At 46.2% G+C, this 18,576-nt stretch overlaps 1 protein-coding gene across 2 annotated transcripts in view; it reads right to left on the reverse strand.

Moving 5' to 3' along the window:
* LOC106612894 (neurobeachin) overlaps positions 1 to 18,576 on the reverse strand; it is a 305,164-nt gene that overhangs the window by 194,970 nt on the left and 91,618 nt on the right. For both annotated transcript variants that reach the window (XM_045724516.2, XM_045724515.2), the window contains exons 22-34: positions 18,144 to 18,497; positions 17,631 to 17,939; positions 17,122 to 17,556; positions 16,634 to 16,851; positions 16,092 to 16,245; positions 14,003 to 14,183; positions 12,757 to 12,866; positions 10,831 to 10,896; positions 10,575 to 10,743; positions 9,722 to 9,834; positions 9,272 to 9,603; positions 5,873 to 6,024; positions 2,722 to 2,848 (exon numbers count right to left, since the gene is read on the reverse strand). In XM_045724516.2, the coding sequence (XP_045580472.1) occupies positions 2,722 to 2,848; positions 5,873 to 6,024; positions 9,272 to 9,603; positions 9,722 to 9,834; positions 10,575 to 10,743; positions 10,831 to 10,896; positions 12,757 to 12,866; positions 14,003 to 14,183; positions 16,092 to 16,245; positions 16,634 to 16,851; positions 17,122 to 17,556; positions 17,631 to 17,939; positions 18,144 to 18,497 (2,720 nt within the window). The remainder of the gene's footprint in view (positions 1 to 2,721; positions 2,849 to 5,872; positions 6,025 to 9,271; positions 9,604 to 9,721; positions 9,835 to 10,574; positions 10,744 to 10,830; positions 10,897 to 12,756; positions 12,867 to 14,002; positions 14,184 to 16,091; positions 16,246 to 16,633; positions 16,852 to 17,121; positions 17,557 to 17,630; positions 17,940 to 18,143; positions 18,498 to 18,576) is intronic.

An 18,576-nucleotide genomic window follows, 5' to 3' on the forward strand; every position in this document is an offset into this window, starting at 1 on the left:
ATGGATAGCGGGAAAAGAGCAGGAATAGGCTTTTGTAGGCTACAGTCCAAGCAGTGTCTTCCAATGGGGCGACTGCTGTCCGCATCCAAAGAATTTCCAATTTGAATAAACGCTTGGAGGCAAGGATGACAGCAGTGGTGTAGTCTACAGCGATACGGATATCACTTATTATTGATATCTACATAGCACATTGATGTGAATCACACTCCTGCTCGCTCATTTAGCTATTTGCGCCTTATGGATTGTGGTTGTTGTGGATGGCTGTTCACAAATCTAAATGTGTATTTCAACCCAATAATGTTTGAATTCAAGAAGTTTAAGCTGCCTATCAGTCATTGTTTTTGAAACCAGTGGACAGCCAGTGAAAAATGCGCTCTTACAACAGCTACATAATGCGGATCCCAGCCTATGGAATAAAAGTGGGGCTTTTATTGCTCAATATAATTCATGCTGATATAATTCAAATATATAACTTAATCGTATTAGTATATGTAATAGAAAGCGATGGGTTAGAAGAAGCCTACATAACCAACCCACCAATCAGATTACGTTACTGAGTTTGGGTAATCCAAAACTCGTAACTGTAACGGATTACATTTAGAAAGTAACCTACCCAACCCGGCAAAATAATAGTATAATAGAGAAAACACGGATTCATATTAAGAAGCAAAGTGGAAAGCAACATCTCTTTTGTTCTCTTTTGTTTTGGAAGAATATGTTGAGTGCATTGACAGCATCCTGAGAAAATAAACAGGAGGAACTGTGTGTGTGACCCAGGAACTGCATGGAAACAAGCAACAGCAGGAGGCAGCCTGTCTTGTTTGAGCAGTGTAGAGATGAGTGTTGCCATGAAATATTGTTATGCATTGCCTTAGTCTAAATGGTGCTCCCAAAATAAAACTCCAGGTCACACAGCAAAATAAACCTCCAGGTCACACAGCAAAATAAACCAGGTCACACAGCAAAATAAACCAGGTCACACAGCAAAATAAAACTCCAGGTCCCCCAGCAAAATAAAACTCCAGGTCCCCCAGCAAAATAAAACTCCAGGTCCCCCAGCAAAATAAAACTCCAGGTCCCCCAGCAAAATAAAACTCCAGGTCACACAGCAAAATAAACCAGGTCACACAGCAAAATAAACCAGGTCACACAGCAAAATAAAACTCCAGGTCCCCCAGCAAAATAAAACTCCAGGTCCCCCAGCAAAATAAAACTCCAGGTCCCCCAGCAAAATAAAACTCCAGGTCCCCCAGCAAAATAAAACTCCAGGTCCCCCAGCAAAATAAAACTCCAGGTCCCCCAGCAAAATAAAACTCCAGGTCACACAGCAAAATATTTTGGCGCATATGCAGCCAAATTGGTCACAGTTTAGAGCCCTGACTGTGTCTAGTAGAGGTTTTCACGAGTCCATCCGAACCTAAATACCCGAGACCTGACCCGGGATCTGAGCGGGTTCAAAAAGTTAAATTTCCCTCGGGTCTGGGTCGGGTCCAGTTTGTGTCTAGTAGTATCTATCTACAACCTGGGAAGGAGGGGGCATGCAACCATACAGGAAGCATGTTAAAGCAGAGAGATACTGCCTTGAGCCTGTAGCCTGTTCACTAGTATAGAAACAATCACAGACAGACAGACAGACAGACAGACAGACAGACAGACAGACAGACAGACAGACAGACAGACAGACAGACAGACAGACAGACAGACAGACAGACAGACAGACAGACAGACAGACAGACAGACAGACAGACAGACAGACAGACAAAAGAGAGAGAGAGGGAGAGAGAGAGAGGCTTGGCCTAGGAGAGACTAGAAGCAAAGTGGCTTCTGCCCCATGGCCTCCTGCGAAGAATATGAAGGTGAAGGGATGAGTGTATCAGTGAGACAGTAACACCTGTGTGAGCGATGTTAAACAGTGCTTGCCTATGACACTGGCCTGCACCTCTGGGGGCCATCTCTGTCTCTGTCTCTGTGTGGCCACGCTGCAGGGACCAACTAAAGACTCTCAGATCCTGGTCCACCTCACAGAGCAACGCACTGAAATACACAGAGATTGCAGCAGTCACTATGACTAAGTCCCAAATGGCACCCTTTATTCCCTTTATAGTGCACTACTTCTGACCAGAACCCATATGTCTATTGTTGACCTAACAAGCTGCATGTGAGTCTGACTGGACTGAAATGAGAGTTCAGTATGATCATACACACAGCTCTGCAACCAGGTGAGACACAGACACACACACACACACAGCTCTGCAACTCGCCCCTTCCATCATTGACTCCACGGTTATGGTAAGTGATGTTGGTTACTGCTGCCATGGCAACTGATTTACAATTCCTTTAGAGGGGGGCAGAAGAGAGAGAGAGTGAGAGTGTGTTGAGGCTGTGGGACTGGGAGACAGAGAGAGAGGTACTCAGGCTCTCTGCAGCACTAGAGATGTCTGTCGCAAACCATTACAGGAGGTGGGGACTAAGAGTTAAGGTCACAGCAGCATCCACACACACCTTAACACTACACACTAAACACACACACACACACACACACACACAGTTTTCTCTGAATTACCATTCACACAACACCACAGGCAGTGGTTACATGCTGATAGAGAAAGACATGCACTGTTCAGTGGCTCCAGGTGATATATGGGGAATATGTCTGTAGCACTGAAATGTATAATCTACCTACTACTACACACACACAGTACTGTCACACCCTGACCCTACCTCATGTTCTCCACTGTGTCTTCAGGCATGGGCGCCACCGGCTGGACAGCAGGCAGGTTCTTACTGGTGGCCCCGTTGACGAAGGATGAGGAAGAGGTGGAGGAAGAGGAGGCTGAGTCTGTAGCTCCTGCAGGGAACAAACACACCAACCAACATCACACTGGGAGAAGTATGGGAGCAGAAGTATACAACTTTATTATATAACCAAGTATATAACTATATTAAATACCCAAGTACTGTATACAACTTTATTATTTAACCAATTATATAACTATATTATATGCCCAAGTACTGTATACAACTTTATTATTTAACCAAGTATATAACTATATTATATGCCCAAGTACTGTATACAACTATATTATATACCCAAGTATTGTATACAACTATATTATATACCCAAGTATACAACTATACTGTACAGAATACAACTATACAGTACAGTATACAACTCAATTACATAACCAACTATAGAAATATACAACTCCATTATACAACTATATTATATACCCAAGTATAGAAATATACAGTATACACCTCCATTATATACCCAATTATAAACTGGGTGGTTCAAGCCCTGAATGCTGATTGGCTGACAGCCCGTATACCACGAGTATGACAAAACATGTATTTTTACTGCTCTAATTACATTGGTAACCAGTTTTTAATAGCAATAAGTCACCTCGGGGGTTTGTGGTACAGTGTATTGCCAATATACCACGGCTAAGGGCTGTGTCCAGGCACTCTGCATTGCGTCGTGCGTGTGAACACTCGTTAGCCGTGATATATTGGCCATATACCACACCGCCTTGGGCCTTATTGCTTAAATATACAACTGTACAGTATACACCTATGCTGTATATTATCTACCCATGGTCTGTTTCAGTTACAGGGCCGACCTATAAGAATGACATCCGCCTCGAACCATTGTAAGTATATGAATGTCTAATGTCCAATTCAATATAATGGTTGTTCAAACACGGTGCATTGTACTGTAGCTACAACTGTGGCATTTATTTTGGATACGATTAAGACGTTTTCCATCCATCATCATTCCAGGTATCACATGCATGTCCTTGAGTTCATGGGTCATGTTGACAAATAACATCCACAGAACAGAACTGGCAAAATCATGGGGTCTGAGGGAAGGGGGGAGAGAAGGAGGAAGAGAGAAAAAGAGAGAGTGGGAGAAAGAGGGGGTGAGAGAGAAGGGGGGGAGGGGGAGAGAGAGAGTGAGAAAGAGGGAGGGGGTGACAGAGAAGGAGGGAGGGACGAAGGTAGGGAGAGAAGGTTATAGATGGAAAAGTGGGAGAGCGAAAGAGAGAGAAGCGGGAGGAGGGGAGAGAGGAGAGCCCCTGGGTTTAACTGAAAGAGAGAGAAGCGGGAGGAGGGGAGAGAGGAGAGCCCCTGGGTTTAACTGAAAGAGAGAGAAGCGGGAGGAGGGGAGAGAGGAGAGCCCCTGGGTTTAACTGAAAGCACACTGACACATCTGTCACATTCCTGCTGAGGGGATAGGGACATTTAATAGGTGTTGCAGCTCTAATGGTCTCTGTATTAAGTGGCTTCTTTCGAAGGCCTGCTGCATCATCGGACCCTGGGCTCAACAGCATGGAGCAGGGCCTAAGGGGGAGGACAGTCAAATGGAACCCTATTCCCTATTTAGTGCACTACTTTTGTCCAGGGCCCATTGGACGCACACTACACTAATTTGGTCTGAACAAATGAAACTGATAATAAAATAACAAGACCTACCATTTCTCGGAGGTCATTGAATGCATTTCAACCTGACCCGATTGTATTAGTCTGCTTTATACAGCATAACCACCACACAGCAGGTCATAACACTTTATAAACTGGGTGGTTCGAGCCCTGAATGCTGATTGGATGACAGCCATGGTCTATACGACCATATACCATGGGTATTACAAAACATGTATTTTTACTGCTCTAATTACGTTGGTAACCAGTTTATAATAGCAGTAAGGCACCTCAGGGCCAATATGCCATGGCTAAGGGCTGTGTCCAGGCACTCTGTGTTGTGTTGTGTGTAAGAACAGCCCGTAGCCGTCGTATATTGGCCACAGACCACACCTCTTCTGACCTTATTGCTTAAGTATAGGAAGCCTGGCCCTGTCAGGAGACAGTACAGTAGAGAGTGCCCTCTGCTGCACAGTATGAGTTTCTACATTCCACCATTAAACCTCAGTCATCCAGCCGAGAAACAAATAGGTTATGTCCCAAATAGCACCCTATTCTTTATACAGTGCACCACTTTTGACCAGATCCCTACGGGCCTTGGTCAAAACTAGTGCACTACATAGGGAGCCATTAGGGATGCAGATTCTGCTCCTATTCCTGGACCGGCTTCAAAGGACACATTCCAGACCCACTGGGTTATTAAGATCTGCAGTAATTACTCAAATTAAATACTAACGAACTCCAACGAGCAACAGTTCCCTGGAAATAAACCACATTACCGGCCGAACACATTAGTAGTGTTATTAGTAACCTCTTGGGTCTGAGACCCTGTGTAGGGCTTGTATGTCAGGCTGAATCTTAAATCAACCACTATCCCTATACCCCTACGCCTTATCCCCTACACCTAGCCCTGACCCCCTACACCTATACCCTACTCCCTACACCCTACCCTTTACTCACTACAACCTAGGCACCTCATATAGACAAGAAAGGATCAGATAGGTATAAGCAATAATATTGGTATGGTAGTACTAGCTTCCTGTTAACTCAGCTATTGAAAGTTAGGTGGAATTGTCACTAATATTACTCATAACTATCCATTCCTTTCAAGTATACACAAGTGGCTAGGTGTTAAGGCAGGCCTGGGCAACTCCAGTCCTCAGGGGCCTGATTGGTGTTCCCCCCCCCCCCCCCCCCCCCCCCCCCCATCCCTAGCAAACACACCTGATTTAAACTAATTGCATTTTTAACTGAAGATCATGATTAGGTGATTATTGGAGTCAGGTGTGTTAGCTGGGACAACAGTGTGACACCAATCAGGCCACCGAGGACTGGAGTTGCCCAGGCCTGTGAGACTAGGGCATAGGGGTTGATGTGGGATGCACTAGAAAATTTAGTTCCAAATTGCACCCTATTCCCCACATTTGACCAGGGCCCATGGGTGTAGGCCTACCGGTGGTGTTGATCATGCTCTTTGCGGTGTTGGAGGCTGCAGAAAAGATGTTGGGGGTGGAGCCTGTTGCCAGGCTACTGGAAGATGTGTGTCCAACCATGTTCACAGCCAGACTGCCTGGTGGAGGCTTCTTCACTGGGACCACCACACTCCTATACAGAGAGAGAGAGTCACACACACAGACACACAGACACACAGACACACACACACACACACACACACACACACACACACACACACACACACACACACACACACACACACACACACACACACACACACACACACACACACACACACACAGCTAAGTGTAGCTAATGACCGAACCAAGCATCAGTAATGCTCCCATTAAGTTAAGAGAAACATTAAATACAGTACATGGAAATAGAAAAAGACTGTTCTGTTTGAAGACACTTCTGATTTCCTCTTATATATTTATAGACACTAGAACACATCACGAGGGAGGAAGGCAGTAAATGCTGCCAGCAGGGAGTGCATCCCAAATGGCACTCTATTGTCTATACAGTGCACTACTTTTGACAAGAGCCCTGTACAACAGTAGTGCACTATACAGGGAATGGGGTGCCATTTGGGACAGAGCCAGGGTCTTTAGATGACTAAACTTGTGACCTTCTCATGGTCCACTTAGAGAGCACAGAGCATACATTCAGACCACTGGGATATACTGCAGTTACTTATTCACTTCTGATGAACGGCATGACACACACACAAACGTCCATATCTCAATATCTGTGATATACATCTGCTGTGAAGAGTACTGATGGTGACGGCATCATTTATTCAATACATCTGTGTACTGCTGCTTTGGTCTAGACCAGAGGTCTCATTGACAGCAGCACATCACTGAGAAAACCAGCTATATATTTAATATATTTTCTAAAAGGTATTCCTGGTTCATATTTAGTTATTTATCTAATCATTTATTGGAGTAGGAACACAAACAATAAAAACACTGACAGGTTGAATGAACAATCACATGCATTGTTCCATTGCACTTCAAATTAGCACTAATTCCAACATTTGTCTCTTTTTAAAATAAAAATGGAAAAAGCTAAGATAAGAATGTGTGCAGCTGTCCCTGTGTGATGGTTACGGTCTGATATGAACCTTTGATATGAATAATTGATTAGATGCAAAGATGATCTAAGATCATTTATTAATATGGGTGTTTTTAATAGGGGCTGCTGTGAATAAAGTGAGGATTAATCTAGTGAGGAATATTAATGAACAGGAGGAGATGACTATAGAGGAAAGAGAACCACAGAACACATCCTGTAAGGACACACGCACGCACACACACACACACACACACACACACACACACACACACACACACACACACACACACACACACACACACGCACATTTATCTACACACATACATCCTCTATCATAAAGATATGTGGAAATAGATTAAAAAGATAAAATGTCCTAACATAGTCGGTTCAATTAATACAAAACAGATTAAATCAGTTCTTCATTATAAATGTAATCATACATTCAGCGCTACACAACATCCCCGTGTGTTACTGTGAGAGAGCTGTACTACAGAGAGAGAGAGAGGGAGGGAGAAAGAAAGAAAGAAAGAAAGAAAGAAAGAGAGAAAGAAAGAAAGAAAGAAAGAAAAGAAAGAAAGAAAGAAAGAAAGAAAGAAAGAAAGAAAGAAAGAAAGAAAGAAAGAAAGAAAGAAAGAAAGAAAGAAAGGGAGCGAAGGAGATTTAAAGGTGTATTCAGATCAGTCGTGCAGTGGTCCCATCTGGTCATCCAGTCCTGGGTATTGAAGTCTCTAATTGAAAACTCCACCTCAGAGAGACTATCAACCAGAAAGACCAGGGGACTCAGCCCTCCCCTCAATGCTCTGAGCCTTTTCTTTGTGCTCTGTTTTGATGTTGTCAGTCCCTATCAGCCTCAGGCCTGACAGCCCAGCCGTCCTGAGGCCTAGTCAGCCTAGAAGCTCATTCTGCTGGCAGGTGGAGAAGAATTAGACACAGCAAATTGAGGCTCGATGACATTAAAGCATGAAGGAGTCGTATGTGGGACCTGGACACTGTGTGTGAAAGCATTTCAAAAATAATACAGAGAGGTCTGGCAACTCATTTCAGCCTGCCAGGGCATATTAGGGCTGTGAGGGGTGAGGAGACAGGCTTGGGCGTGGGGAGGGAGGGGGGAGGGGTAAGATGGGAAGCCGCTTCTGTTTAATCAGTCATCAGGGCCCAGGGGACCTCTACAGTCCTACATCTGATCCTTCATCTCCTCCTCCCTCTCTACCTTTCCTCCCTCCTCCATCTCCTTATCTCTCCTATCCTCCATTTATACCGTCATCACAGGTGGCACACACACCAAACAGGCCCTTCTAACATCCACACCGACAGCCTTCTTATTTTGACATGGTTCAGGGTTTGTTGGTCCTAAATCTACTTCAATTATCTTCAACGTTCAGAACGTTCACCAGACAGAAAGATAAGGATTCTGGGATGTGAACCCTGACCTCCTGTCAGCAGCAGGTTACCACAGGGACAGCACACAGATTACTGTGTTCTTATCTACTGCAGGAATGTAAACACACAAGACCTTTCCAAACACACACCCACCCTCCCACACTCCTCCCCATGGGGGCTTAGCTAACAGTACCAGAGGTCTAACATGTGACTTATGTTTAGCTTGCTACTGTAAAACCATGAATGTTGCTCCTGACAACTAAATGGACCTAATGGATAAACTGTGGCGTGTTGAGCGATGCACATTATAGTTCTTTCTTGAAGCATATACAGTGCATTCAGAAAGTATTCAGACACCTTCACTTTTTCCACATTTTGTTACGTTACAGCCTTATTCTAAAATGGATTACATTTAGTTTTTTTCTCATTAATCTACACACAACTGCTTATTAAAATAAATGTGTTTTATTGTCACATTCACCAGATAGGTGCAGTGAAATGTGTTGTTTTACAGGGTCAGCCATAGCAGTACTGCACTCCTGGAGTAAATTAGGGCAAGTAACCAACAGGTCGCTGGTTTGAATCCTTGAGCTGGCTAGGTGAAAATATGTCGTTGTGCCCTTGTGCAAGGCACTTGACCCTAATTGCTCGTAAGTCACTCTGGATAAGAGCGTCTGCTAAATGACAAAAATGTAAATGTTAAGTGCCTTGCTCAAGGGCACATCGACAGATTTTTCACCTTGCCGGCTTGAGTATTCAAACCATCGACCTTTCCATTATTGGCCCAAACGATCTACCACTAGGCTACCTGCCACCCCTAGCACAACAGGTTCCTGTTGAGCCCAAGTTGTCAAATATGTATAAGATATGCATAACAGAGTGGCCTCCAGTACAAAGAGTGGAAATGCATGGTTGTGTGTGTATGTGTGTGCGTGTGTACCTGTCAAAGGAGTGGAACTGCATGGGCAGCATGGGGTGATGGATCTCTCTCTGTACGGCAGGATCAGGGTAGGGGAGGGGCTCTGGTCCAGGCTCCACCCCCTCTACAGGCCCAGCCACTAGGCTCTTCAGAATCTCTCTGACGTTGATGTTTGATTGGCTGATCGAGGAGATGGAGGAGGCGGTCGTTAGAACCTCCAGGCCAGGCGACTCCAAGAGGAACTCTTGGCTATGCTTCTCCCCAGAGGAAAGGCTGCCGAGCAGGGAGGACATGACGTCAACTCGCCCGGGTCCTGAAGGGTCCAGGTCTGCCCCATTTAACACACTGGTCACCTGGGGGGGGGGGGGGGGGGGGGTAGTTTAGTACCTGTACTCTTTCTGGGTTTATGCACGAACACACATTATAATAGAGCGAGAAAAGAGTACACAGTCTAGTTTCTAGATGAGCAACCTGTTCCTCTCCAATGCCAGAGTCAGTGTGCGGCAGAGATCCTCTCTCTATGTGCAGCTCCTCTACAGGGGTGGGGGGCGCCTTACTGTGGTCAGGGTATGCCAGGGGGGTCTCTGGAACACACACACACACACACACATATTGATCATGTTCCAGAACGTCAAATCTGTGATGCATTGTGGGTTAATTGGGATTGACTGACTGATCTGCAAATAGTAATGAGTAGTCATTCAAGATGCAAGGTGATTCGTAGATCAGCCAGTCGGGAGTTGAACAAGCCCATTCTCTCCCCATCTAACTTCCTAGTTCATCCTCTTCTAACTTCCATCTCAGATAGACAGACATCTGCCACATGCCAGTTGGCTGGAAACTCTCTTCCTGGTGATATTACTTATGAGGGCGGCGAAGTGTCCTTCCCAGCAGCCTCTCTGATCCCACCCTCCTGGCTGATTGGCTAATGAACAACAACAGACGACTGGAAATAGAACTAGCCTCACAACGCCCCAAACCCTCAGCAATTCTCTGTTTCTCCCGCTTTCTTTTACTCTCTCTCTATCTCTTTATGTCGCTCTTGCTCTCTCCCAGCGTGTGTCCAATGGGATGTTACTGTTCATACCACAGAGACCAGGGCTGCCTGTACAATTTTCATACACCCCACCCCGCTCCCAACTTCCCCTCCCCTCTTCCCATCCTGCTCCCGCTTCCCTTCTCCGCTTCCATCCCTGTTCCCATGTTTAATTCTGCACAGTGCAATTAGTGGATCACATGAATCAATAATAGAGCTGAGAGGATGGGTTATGGGAGGAGTTAGAGGCAGGGTTAGGGGAGGGAGTTGGGTATCAGAAGTAAGCACCTGTGCTGGTAGGTGAGTTGATCTCGTGGCGAATGCTGCATGCTGATTGGCTGATCATCCTGTTGGGCTCTCTCTGGGGTTCCAGGATGTCCCTGTACTTTGATACCATGAGGACAGAGATAAAGTAGACCACCGCTAGGGCCAAGAACTGGGCCTGCTTACTGTCATCCTGGAGGGGACACATATGCATGTTACACAAACACTCGCACACAAACATGTTACACACGTACCAGCACACACAAACAGTCATACTCACCACATCCCGGAACACGACAGCTCTCAGACGGTTGATGTCGACGTCCTGTAGAAGTCTGTCAGGGTCCTGGATGGGAGAAAGGTTACTGAGAATTTTTTGGGGTGTAGGAGATCTAAAGTGAGGAGACTAAGGGAGTCTGACATCTTAGTGGCTGTGTAACAATCTGTTTACTTAGCCGTTAGCGTAGCATCCATATTACATTGGGTGTCACACTTAATGATCTCCCACACACCCCCCACTTATACAGTTGAAGTCGGAAGTTTACATACACTTATGTTGGAGTCATTAAAACTCGATTTTCAACCACTCCACAAATTTCTTGTTAACAAACTATAGTTTTGGCAAGTCGGTCAGGACATCTACTTTGTGCATGACACAAGTAATTTTTCCAACAATTGTTTACAGACAGATTATTTCACTGTATCTCAATTCCAGTGGGTCAGAAATGTACATACACTAAGTTGACTGTGCCTTTAAACAGCTTGGAAAATTACAGAAAATGATGTCAGGGCTTTAGAAGCTTCTGATAGCCTAATTGACATCATTTCAGTCAATTGGAGGTGTACCTGTGGATGTATTTCAAGGCCTACCTTCAAACTCCCTGCCTCTTTGCTTGACATCATGGGAAAATCAAAAGAAATCAGCCAAGACATCAGAAAAATAATTGTAGACCTCCACAAGTCTGGTTCATCCTTGGGAGCAATTTCCAAACGCCTGAAGGTACCACGTTCATCTGTACAAACAATAGTACGCAAGTATAAACACCATGGGACCATGCAGCCGTCATACCGCTCAGGAAGGAGACGCGTTTTGTCTCCTAGACATGAACGTACTTTGGTGCGAAGAGTGCAAATCAATCCCAGCAAAGGACCTTGTGAAGATGCTGGGGGAAACAGCTACAAAGGTATCTATGTCCACAGTAAAACGAGTCCCATATCAACATAACCTGAAAGGCTGCTCAGCAAGGAAGAGGCCACAGCTCTAAAACCTCCATAAAAAAGCCAGACTACGGTTTGCAACTGCAGATGGGGACAAAAATCGTACCTTTTGGAGAAATGTCCTCTGGTCGATGAAACAAAAATAGAACTGTTTGGCCATAATGACCATCATTATGTTTGGAGGACAAATGGGGAGGCTTGCAGGCCGAAGAACACCATCCCAACCGTGAAGCTTGACAGTGGCAGCATCATGTTGTGTGAGTGCTTTGCTGCAGGAGGGACTGGTGCACTTCACAAAATAGATGGCATCATGAGGGAGGAAAATTATGTGGATATATTGAAGCAACATCTCAAGACATCAATCAGGAAGTTAAAGCTTAGTTGCAAATGGGTCTTCCAAATGGACAATGACCCCAAGCATTCTTCCAAAGTTGTGGAAAATGGCTTAAGGACAACAAAGTCAAGGTATTAGAGTGGCCATCACAAAGCCCTGACCTCAACCCTATAGAACATTTGTGGGCAGAACTGAAAAAGCGTGTGCGAGCAAAAGAAGCCTACAAACCCAACTCAGTTACAGCAGCTCTGTCAGGAGGAATGGGCCAAAATTCACCCAACTTATTGTGGGAAGCTTATGGAAGGCTACCCAAAAAGTTTGAACCAAGTTAAACAATTTAAAGGCAATGCTACCAAATACTAATATGATGAAAGAAATAAAAGATGAAAGAAATCATTCTCTTTACTATTATTCTGACATTTCACATTCTTAAAATAAAGTGGTGATCCTAACTGACCTAAAACAGGGAATTTTTACTAGGATTAAATGTCAGGAATAGTGAAAAACTGAGATTAAATGTATTTGGCTAAGGTGTATGTAAACTTCTGACTTCAACTGTAGTTCTGTATGTCCGGTGTCTCAGCCAACCATCCACAGTACCATTATTACCAACTTGATGTGTATTTTTAAATGATGAGTTTAGTGAGGACATACCTTGTTGGCAGATGCTGTACCATACAGGTTGTCCTGGCTCTTACTGTTGGTCCCTCTGTCCCTCTGTCTCTGTCTAACATCCAGACAGTTCCTCACTGCTACACAACACACTGGCAGAACAGACAGACAGGGTATCAGAAGCTGCATCTTGAAACTCATTAATGATATGATCACTGTTAGTTCCAAGCTGCCAGGCCAGAGTCATGGTGAAATCAACAGCCAGACAAATTTCACACTACAGATGATGATAATGAGAGAGAGAGAGAGAGAGAGAGAGAGAGAGAGAGAGAGAGAGAGAGAGAGAGAGAGAGAGAGAGAGAGAGAGAGAGAGAGAGAGAGAGTGTGTGTGTGGACTTCAGAGCTACCTTGAAAAGTCTATCAGACAACCTACCTGACTGAAGTACCAAACACTGCAGCAGACACACACCATTTATCAAAATCATGACTCACCAAAGCACATTTACTATCTAATAGCAGTGCATTTAGAAAATTAATTAGCTAGGTTAAAACTTCTTTGGGATTGGTGTCCCTTCCCCGGGGCAGTTGAGCTAACGTAGGCTAATGCAGTTAGCATGAGGTTGTAAGTAACAATTTTTTTTTACCAGGACAGACATATCTGATATTGGCAGAAAGCTTAGATTCTTGTTAATCTAACTGCACTGTCCAATTTACAGTAGCTATTACAGTGAAATAATACCAGGATATTGTTTGAGGAGAGTGCACAATTTTGAACATGAAAAGTTACTAATAAACAAATGAGTCATATTTGGGCAGTCTTGATACAAAATTTTGAACAGAAATTCAATGGTTCATTGTATCAATATAAAACGGTGCACATACACTGCTGCCATCTAGTGGCCAAAATATTAATTGCACCTGGGCTGGAATAATACATTATGGCCTTTCTCTTGCGTTTCAAAGATGATGGTACAAAAAAAAACTTCAAAGTGTTCTCTTTTAAATGGTACCAAGAATATGCATATCCTTGCTTCAGGGCCTGAGCTACAGTCAGTTAGATTTGGGTATGTCATTTTAGGCTAAATTTAAAAAAAAAAAAAAGAAAAAAAAAGGGGAGGATCCTTGAGAGGGATTTCATGGATTACTAGAATTACTGAAATGATTTTGCCACGGCATTTCCTGACATCATTCATCATCTAATATGACAGTTAATATCTGTGACAAGTGCACACACACACACACACACACACACACACACACACACTCTCTCTCTCTCTCTCTCTCTTACCCAGTCGTAGACACTGTCTCATCAGGCCTCCAGAGGACATGTTCTTCTCAGCCTCTATCTCAGAGAAGTTGAGTGAGCTGGCAAACACCAGAACGTCCACCATGGCCATGAGACGGGACAGGAAGGAAACAGCCGTCTCTGAAGACATGCCCTGGACCGCCTCGATGTTCTCCAACTCAGCCTGCTCACAGCACAGGAGGTCAGGGGACAGGGGAGGAGAAGGGTGAAGAAGGGACAGGGAGGGGGAGGTGGGATGAAGAGGGGACAGGGGAGGAGGAGAAGGAGAAGGGGTGAAGGCAGGGACAGGGGAGGAGGAGAAGGGAGGAAGGCGGGGACAGGGGAAGAGGAGAAGGGTGAAGTGGGGACAGGGAGGGGGAGGTGGGATGAAGAGGGGACAGGGGAGGAGGAGAAGGGGTGAAGGCGGGGATAGGGGAGGAAGAGAAGGGGTGAAGGCGGGGACAGGGGAGGGGGAGGAGGAGAAGGATGAAGAGGGGACAGGGGAGGAGGAGAAGGAGTGAAGGCGGGGATAGGGGAGGAAGAGAAGGGGTGAAGGCGGGGACAGGGGAGGGGGAGGAGGAGAAGGGTGAAGAGGGGTCAGGACAGGGGAGGGGTGAAGCAGGGACAGATCCAGAAATAGAAATGGTTCCATTGTAGCTGAGAAAATAAACGTTATGAAAGAAAATAAAACTAACTAACTTGGGTACTCTGGCCATGCACACAAACAAACAACAACACATGATCAAATAAACAGATACAATAAGCAGTTAAAGCACATAGAATCCTTAACACATAAACAAAACAGACAGAGAAAACAATCACCAACTTAAACTGACAAAGTAAAATCCTCATTAGCTGAATAGATAGCAGAATGAAGCTGAGCAAATGAAAATGGCTACGATCAATAAAGACAATTAACTAGTCCTATTTCCTGGAAGCTGATCAATAATTAAGAACTAAACATGCAGCTCTATCTAGCCACCACTAGGTGGTGGTGTTGCACCACACTGAGGCTTATTGACAGAAGGATAGGTGAGAGAGAGGCTGACTGACTGACTGACTGACTGACTGACTGACTGACTGACTGACTGACAGAAGGAGAGGTGGCAGAGAGGCTAACTGACTGAATGACTGACTGACTGACTGACTGACTGACAGAAGGAGAGGTGGCAAAGAGGCTGACTGAATGACTTACTGAAGGAGAGATGGCAGAGAGGCTGACTGAATGACTTACTGAAGGAGAGGTGGCAGAGAGGCTGACTGAATGACTTACTGAAGGAGAGGTGGCAGAGAGGCTGACTGAATGACTTACTGAAGGAGAGGTGGCAGAGAGGTTGACTGAATGACTTACTGAAGGAGAGGTGGCAGAGAGGGTGACTGAATGACTTACTGAAGGAGAGGTGGCAGAGAGGCTGACTGAATGACTTACAGAAGGAGAGGTGGCAGAGAGGCTGACTGAATGACTTACTGAAGGAGAGGTGGCAGAGAGGGTGACTGAATGACTTACTGAAGGAGAGGTGGCAGAGAGGCTGACTGAATGACTTACTGAAGGAGAGGTGGCAGAGAGGCTGACTGAATGACTTACTGAAGGAGAGGTGGCAGAGAGGCTGACTGAATGACTTACTGAAGGAGAGGTGGCAGAGAGGCTGACTGAATGACTTACAGAAGGAGAGGTGGCAGAGAGGCTGACTGAATGACTTACAGAAGGAGAGGTGGCAGAGAGGCTGACTGAATGACTTACTGAAGGAGAGGTGGCAGAGATGCTGACTGAATGACTTACAGAAGGAGAGGTGGCAGAGAGGCTGACTGAATGACTTACAGAAGGAGAGGTGGCAGAGAGGCTGACTGAATGACTTACAGAAGGAGAGGTGGCAGAGAGGCTGACTGAATGACTTACTGAAGGAGAGGTGGCAGAGAGGCTGACTGAATGACTTACAGAAGGAGGGGTGGCAGAGAGGCTGACTGAATGACTTACTGAAGGAGAGGTGGCAGAGAGGCTGACTGAATGACTTACTGAAGGAGAGGTGGCATAGAGGCTGACTGAATGACTTACTGAAGGAGAGGTGGCAGAGAGGCTGACTGAATGACTTACAGAAGGAGAGGTGGCAGCGGAGAGCAGAGGAAGGATCCCTCCACAGGCGATGATGATGTTGTCTACCATCTGAGAGAGGAGGTGGATGGTGTTGTGGACAAAGATTATGTTCTCATTGCTGTTGACAAAGTCCATGACAGATTTGGTTGAATGGCTGCAGGGAGGCAGAGAGAGAAGAAGAGAACTGGATTAAAGACAGGTCAGGTTTTAGGTCAGCTCAGGGAAACGTGGTGAATAAATCAGCCACAGTAAGGCTAGTTAGAAACCCTGGCTGCAGGATCTACTGTAACTCTTGTTTTACTCTCAATGAAAGAGATATGTGGTTGTATTACCTAACTGAGTTGAATGCACTGACTGTAAGTCACTATGGATAAGAGCGTCTACTAAATGACCCAAATGTAACATTCTACTGCATGTCCTATGTGGTAGCCCTAAAAAATAGTGCACTACAGAGAGGCAATGGGCTTTGATACAAAGTAGTGCACTACATAGGGACTAGGGTGTGATTAGGGACAGTATCCTCCGTGTCTCTGTCCCCTCACCTCCTCCAGACGTGGACGTCTGTCTCCAGGGCCAACAGCAGGTCGGTGAGGAGGCGCTGGTGCATGGGCGACCATTTGAACTCTGGGATGCGGAACATGGTGGTGCGAGGGCCAGGGCTGAACTGGCGCCTCTGCTCCTCTGTCATGGGCATCCCTCTGAAGCCCAGGTCCACACGCAGGGCACGCTCTAACTGGGCCGCCGTACGACCATGGAGGGACTGACACACACACACAGACACACATACATCCACAACACTGTAATTCAGAGTGTATAAAGCAGTGTATAAATTAAACATTAATTATTACATAACAGCAGAGAAGAGACACTATTAATTGTCCTTTAGTCCTCCCTCTCCCCCTCCTCCTCCTCCTCCTCCTCTCATCAGACTCAATAACAGGGGGGAGGGAGGAGAGAGGAGGGAGAGAGGGAAGTGGGAGACAGGAGGAACAGAGGATAAGAGGGAGGGAGGTCTTGTAATTTAACTAACCTGTGTAGTAGCAGTGGTCTGTATCTTCTTAACCTCTTTGTCCTTTCTGTCGTATGACCTCTCTGTGTCTGAGGTGTTGCTGACTGCATCCGCCCCACTACCTTTCACACCAGCCGAGGGCTCGCCCCCCTCCGACACCCCAGACCCTCTAGCACTAGCTCCAGCCCCCGTGTCTGTGAACACTGACCCCTTAGAGCAGGCCTCTTCCCTGGACATTGAGGTGACGTCACCCAGGGTGGTCTGGAGCTTCAACCTCTCCTCCTCCAGGATGCTGTTGATTGGACCACCAGGACTGACCATGCCGATGATCCCCAGCTCAGAGCTGCCCGTCATGTGGGCCAGCAGGCCCAGGTCATGGCTGCGAGCCGGGGGGACTGGGGGCTCGGGGTCTGGGTGGGGGTTAGAACCAGGACTTGGCAGGACCAGGGGCTCCTCCTGTTGAGTTCAGTTCTGTTTAGTTAACTTGCACATAACAAAACACAAGCAGAAGAAAAGAAAGATGAACTAACCTGGCCAAACAGGAAGCTACTGTTGCTAGGGAGACTGTCCTTGTCGTCGTCAGCGAGGGTGATGAGGGGACCGGTGTTGTGGTTGTCGGGGGCTACACCGACGGTTGCGTTGGGGACCATTACTCCGCTGGCGGCGCTGCTGCTCAGCTTCTCTACAGCAGCACAGTACACGTTGTCCAATAGGGAGTCCACCTGGACCAACGCCCCGCCCCTGTCCTCAGAGACAACACCCCCAGCCACACCCACTGTCACGCCCAGCGGCTCTGGAGACAAGTCCAGGTCCTCCAGCTTCACCTCCGTGGCTTCCACCTGGGGAGAGGGAGGGATGACTGATAGCTGACTGAATGACTGACTGACTGATTGATTTTAAGAGTCTACCTGCAAGAACTGTGATATGTGGTGTTTTTCCCCAACTAAACTTAGTTGAATGCACTGACTGGAAGTCGCTCTGGATAAGAGCATCTGCTAAATGAATCAGTTGTAAAAACTATGAAAACAGACACCACAACATACCTTCTCAGCCTTGATGTCCACCAACAGGTCATGAACCTCCACTCTGACCCCTGACCCCGTCCTCTCTGTCCCCTCGAGCCCACGCTCCTCCCCCGTCTTCGCCTCCGACAGTATGTTCCGGGGGTGGCCGGGAGTCTCGGGGTAGTCGGCCTCGCTCTCCGGGGTCTGTGTCTGAGAGTGGTCGTCTACCTCTCTGATCTCCATGTTCCCCTGGATGCCCCCGGCCTGGAGGTCCTGCAGGCCTGAGATGGTGCTGACCAGACCCTTCCTCCCCTTCTTAATGTTCTCCTCCTCCTGACGCTGGTAGTCCTCATACATCTTAGCCAGGTACTCCTTATGGGCCTCGTATGTTACCTACAGTATAGAACAGACATCATCAATAATCAATCATCTATAACTAATAATCAAGCTCATCTTAGCCAGGTACTCCATA

Source organism: Salmo salar, chromosome 09 (assembly GCF_965601325.2).
Source record: "Salmo salar chromosome 09, fSalSal1, whole genome shotgun sequence".
Lineage (NCBI taxonomy): Eukaryota > Metazoa > Chordata > Actinopteri > Salmoniformes > Salmonidae > Salmo > Salmo salar.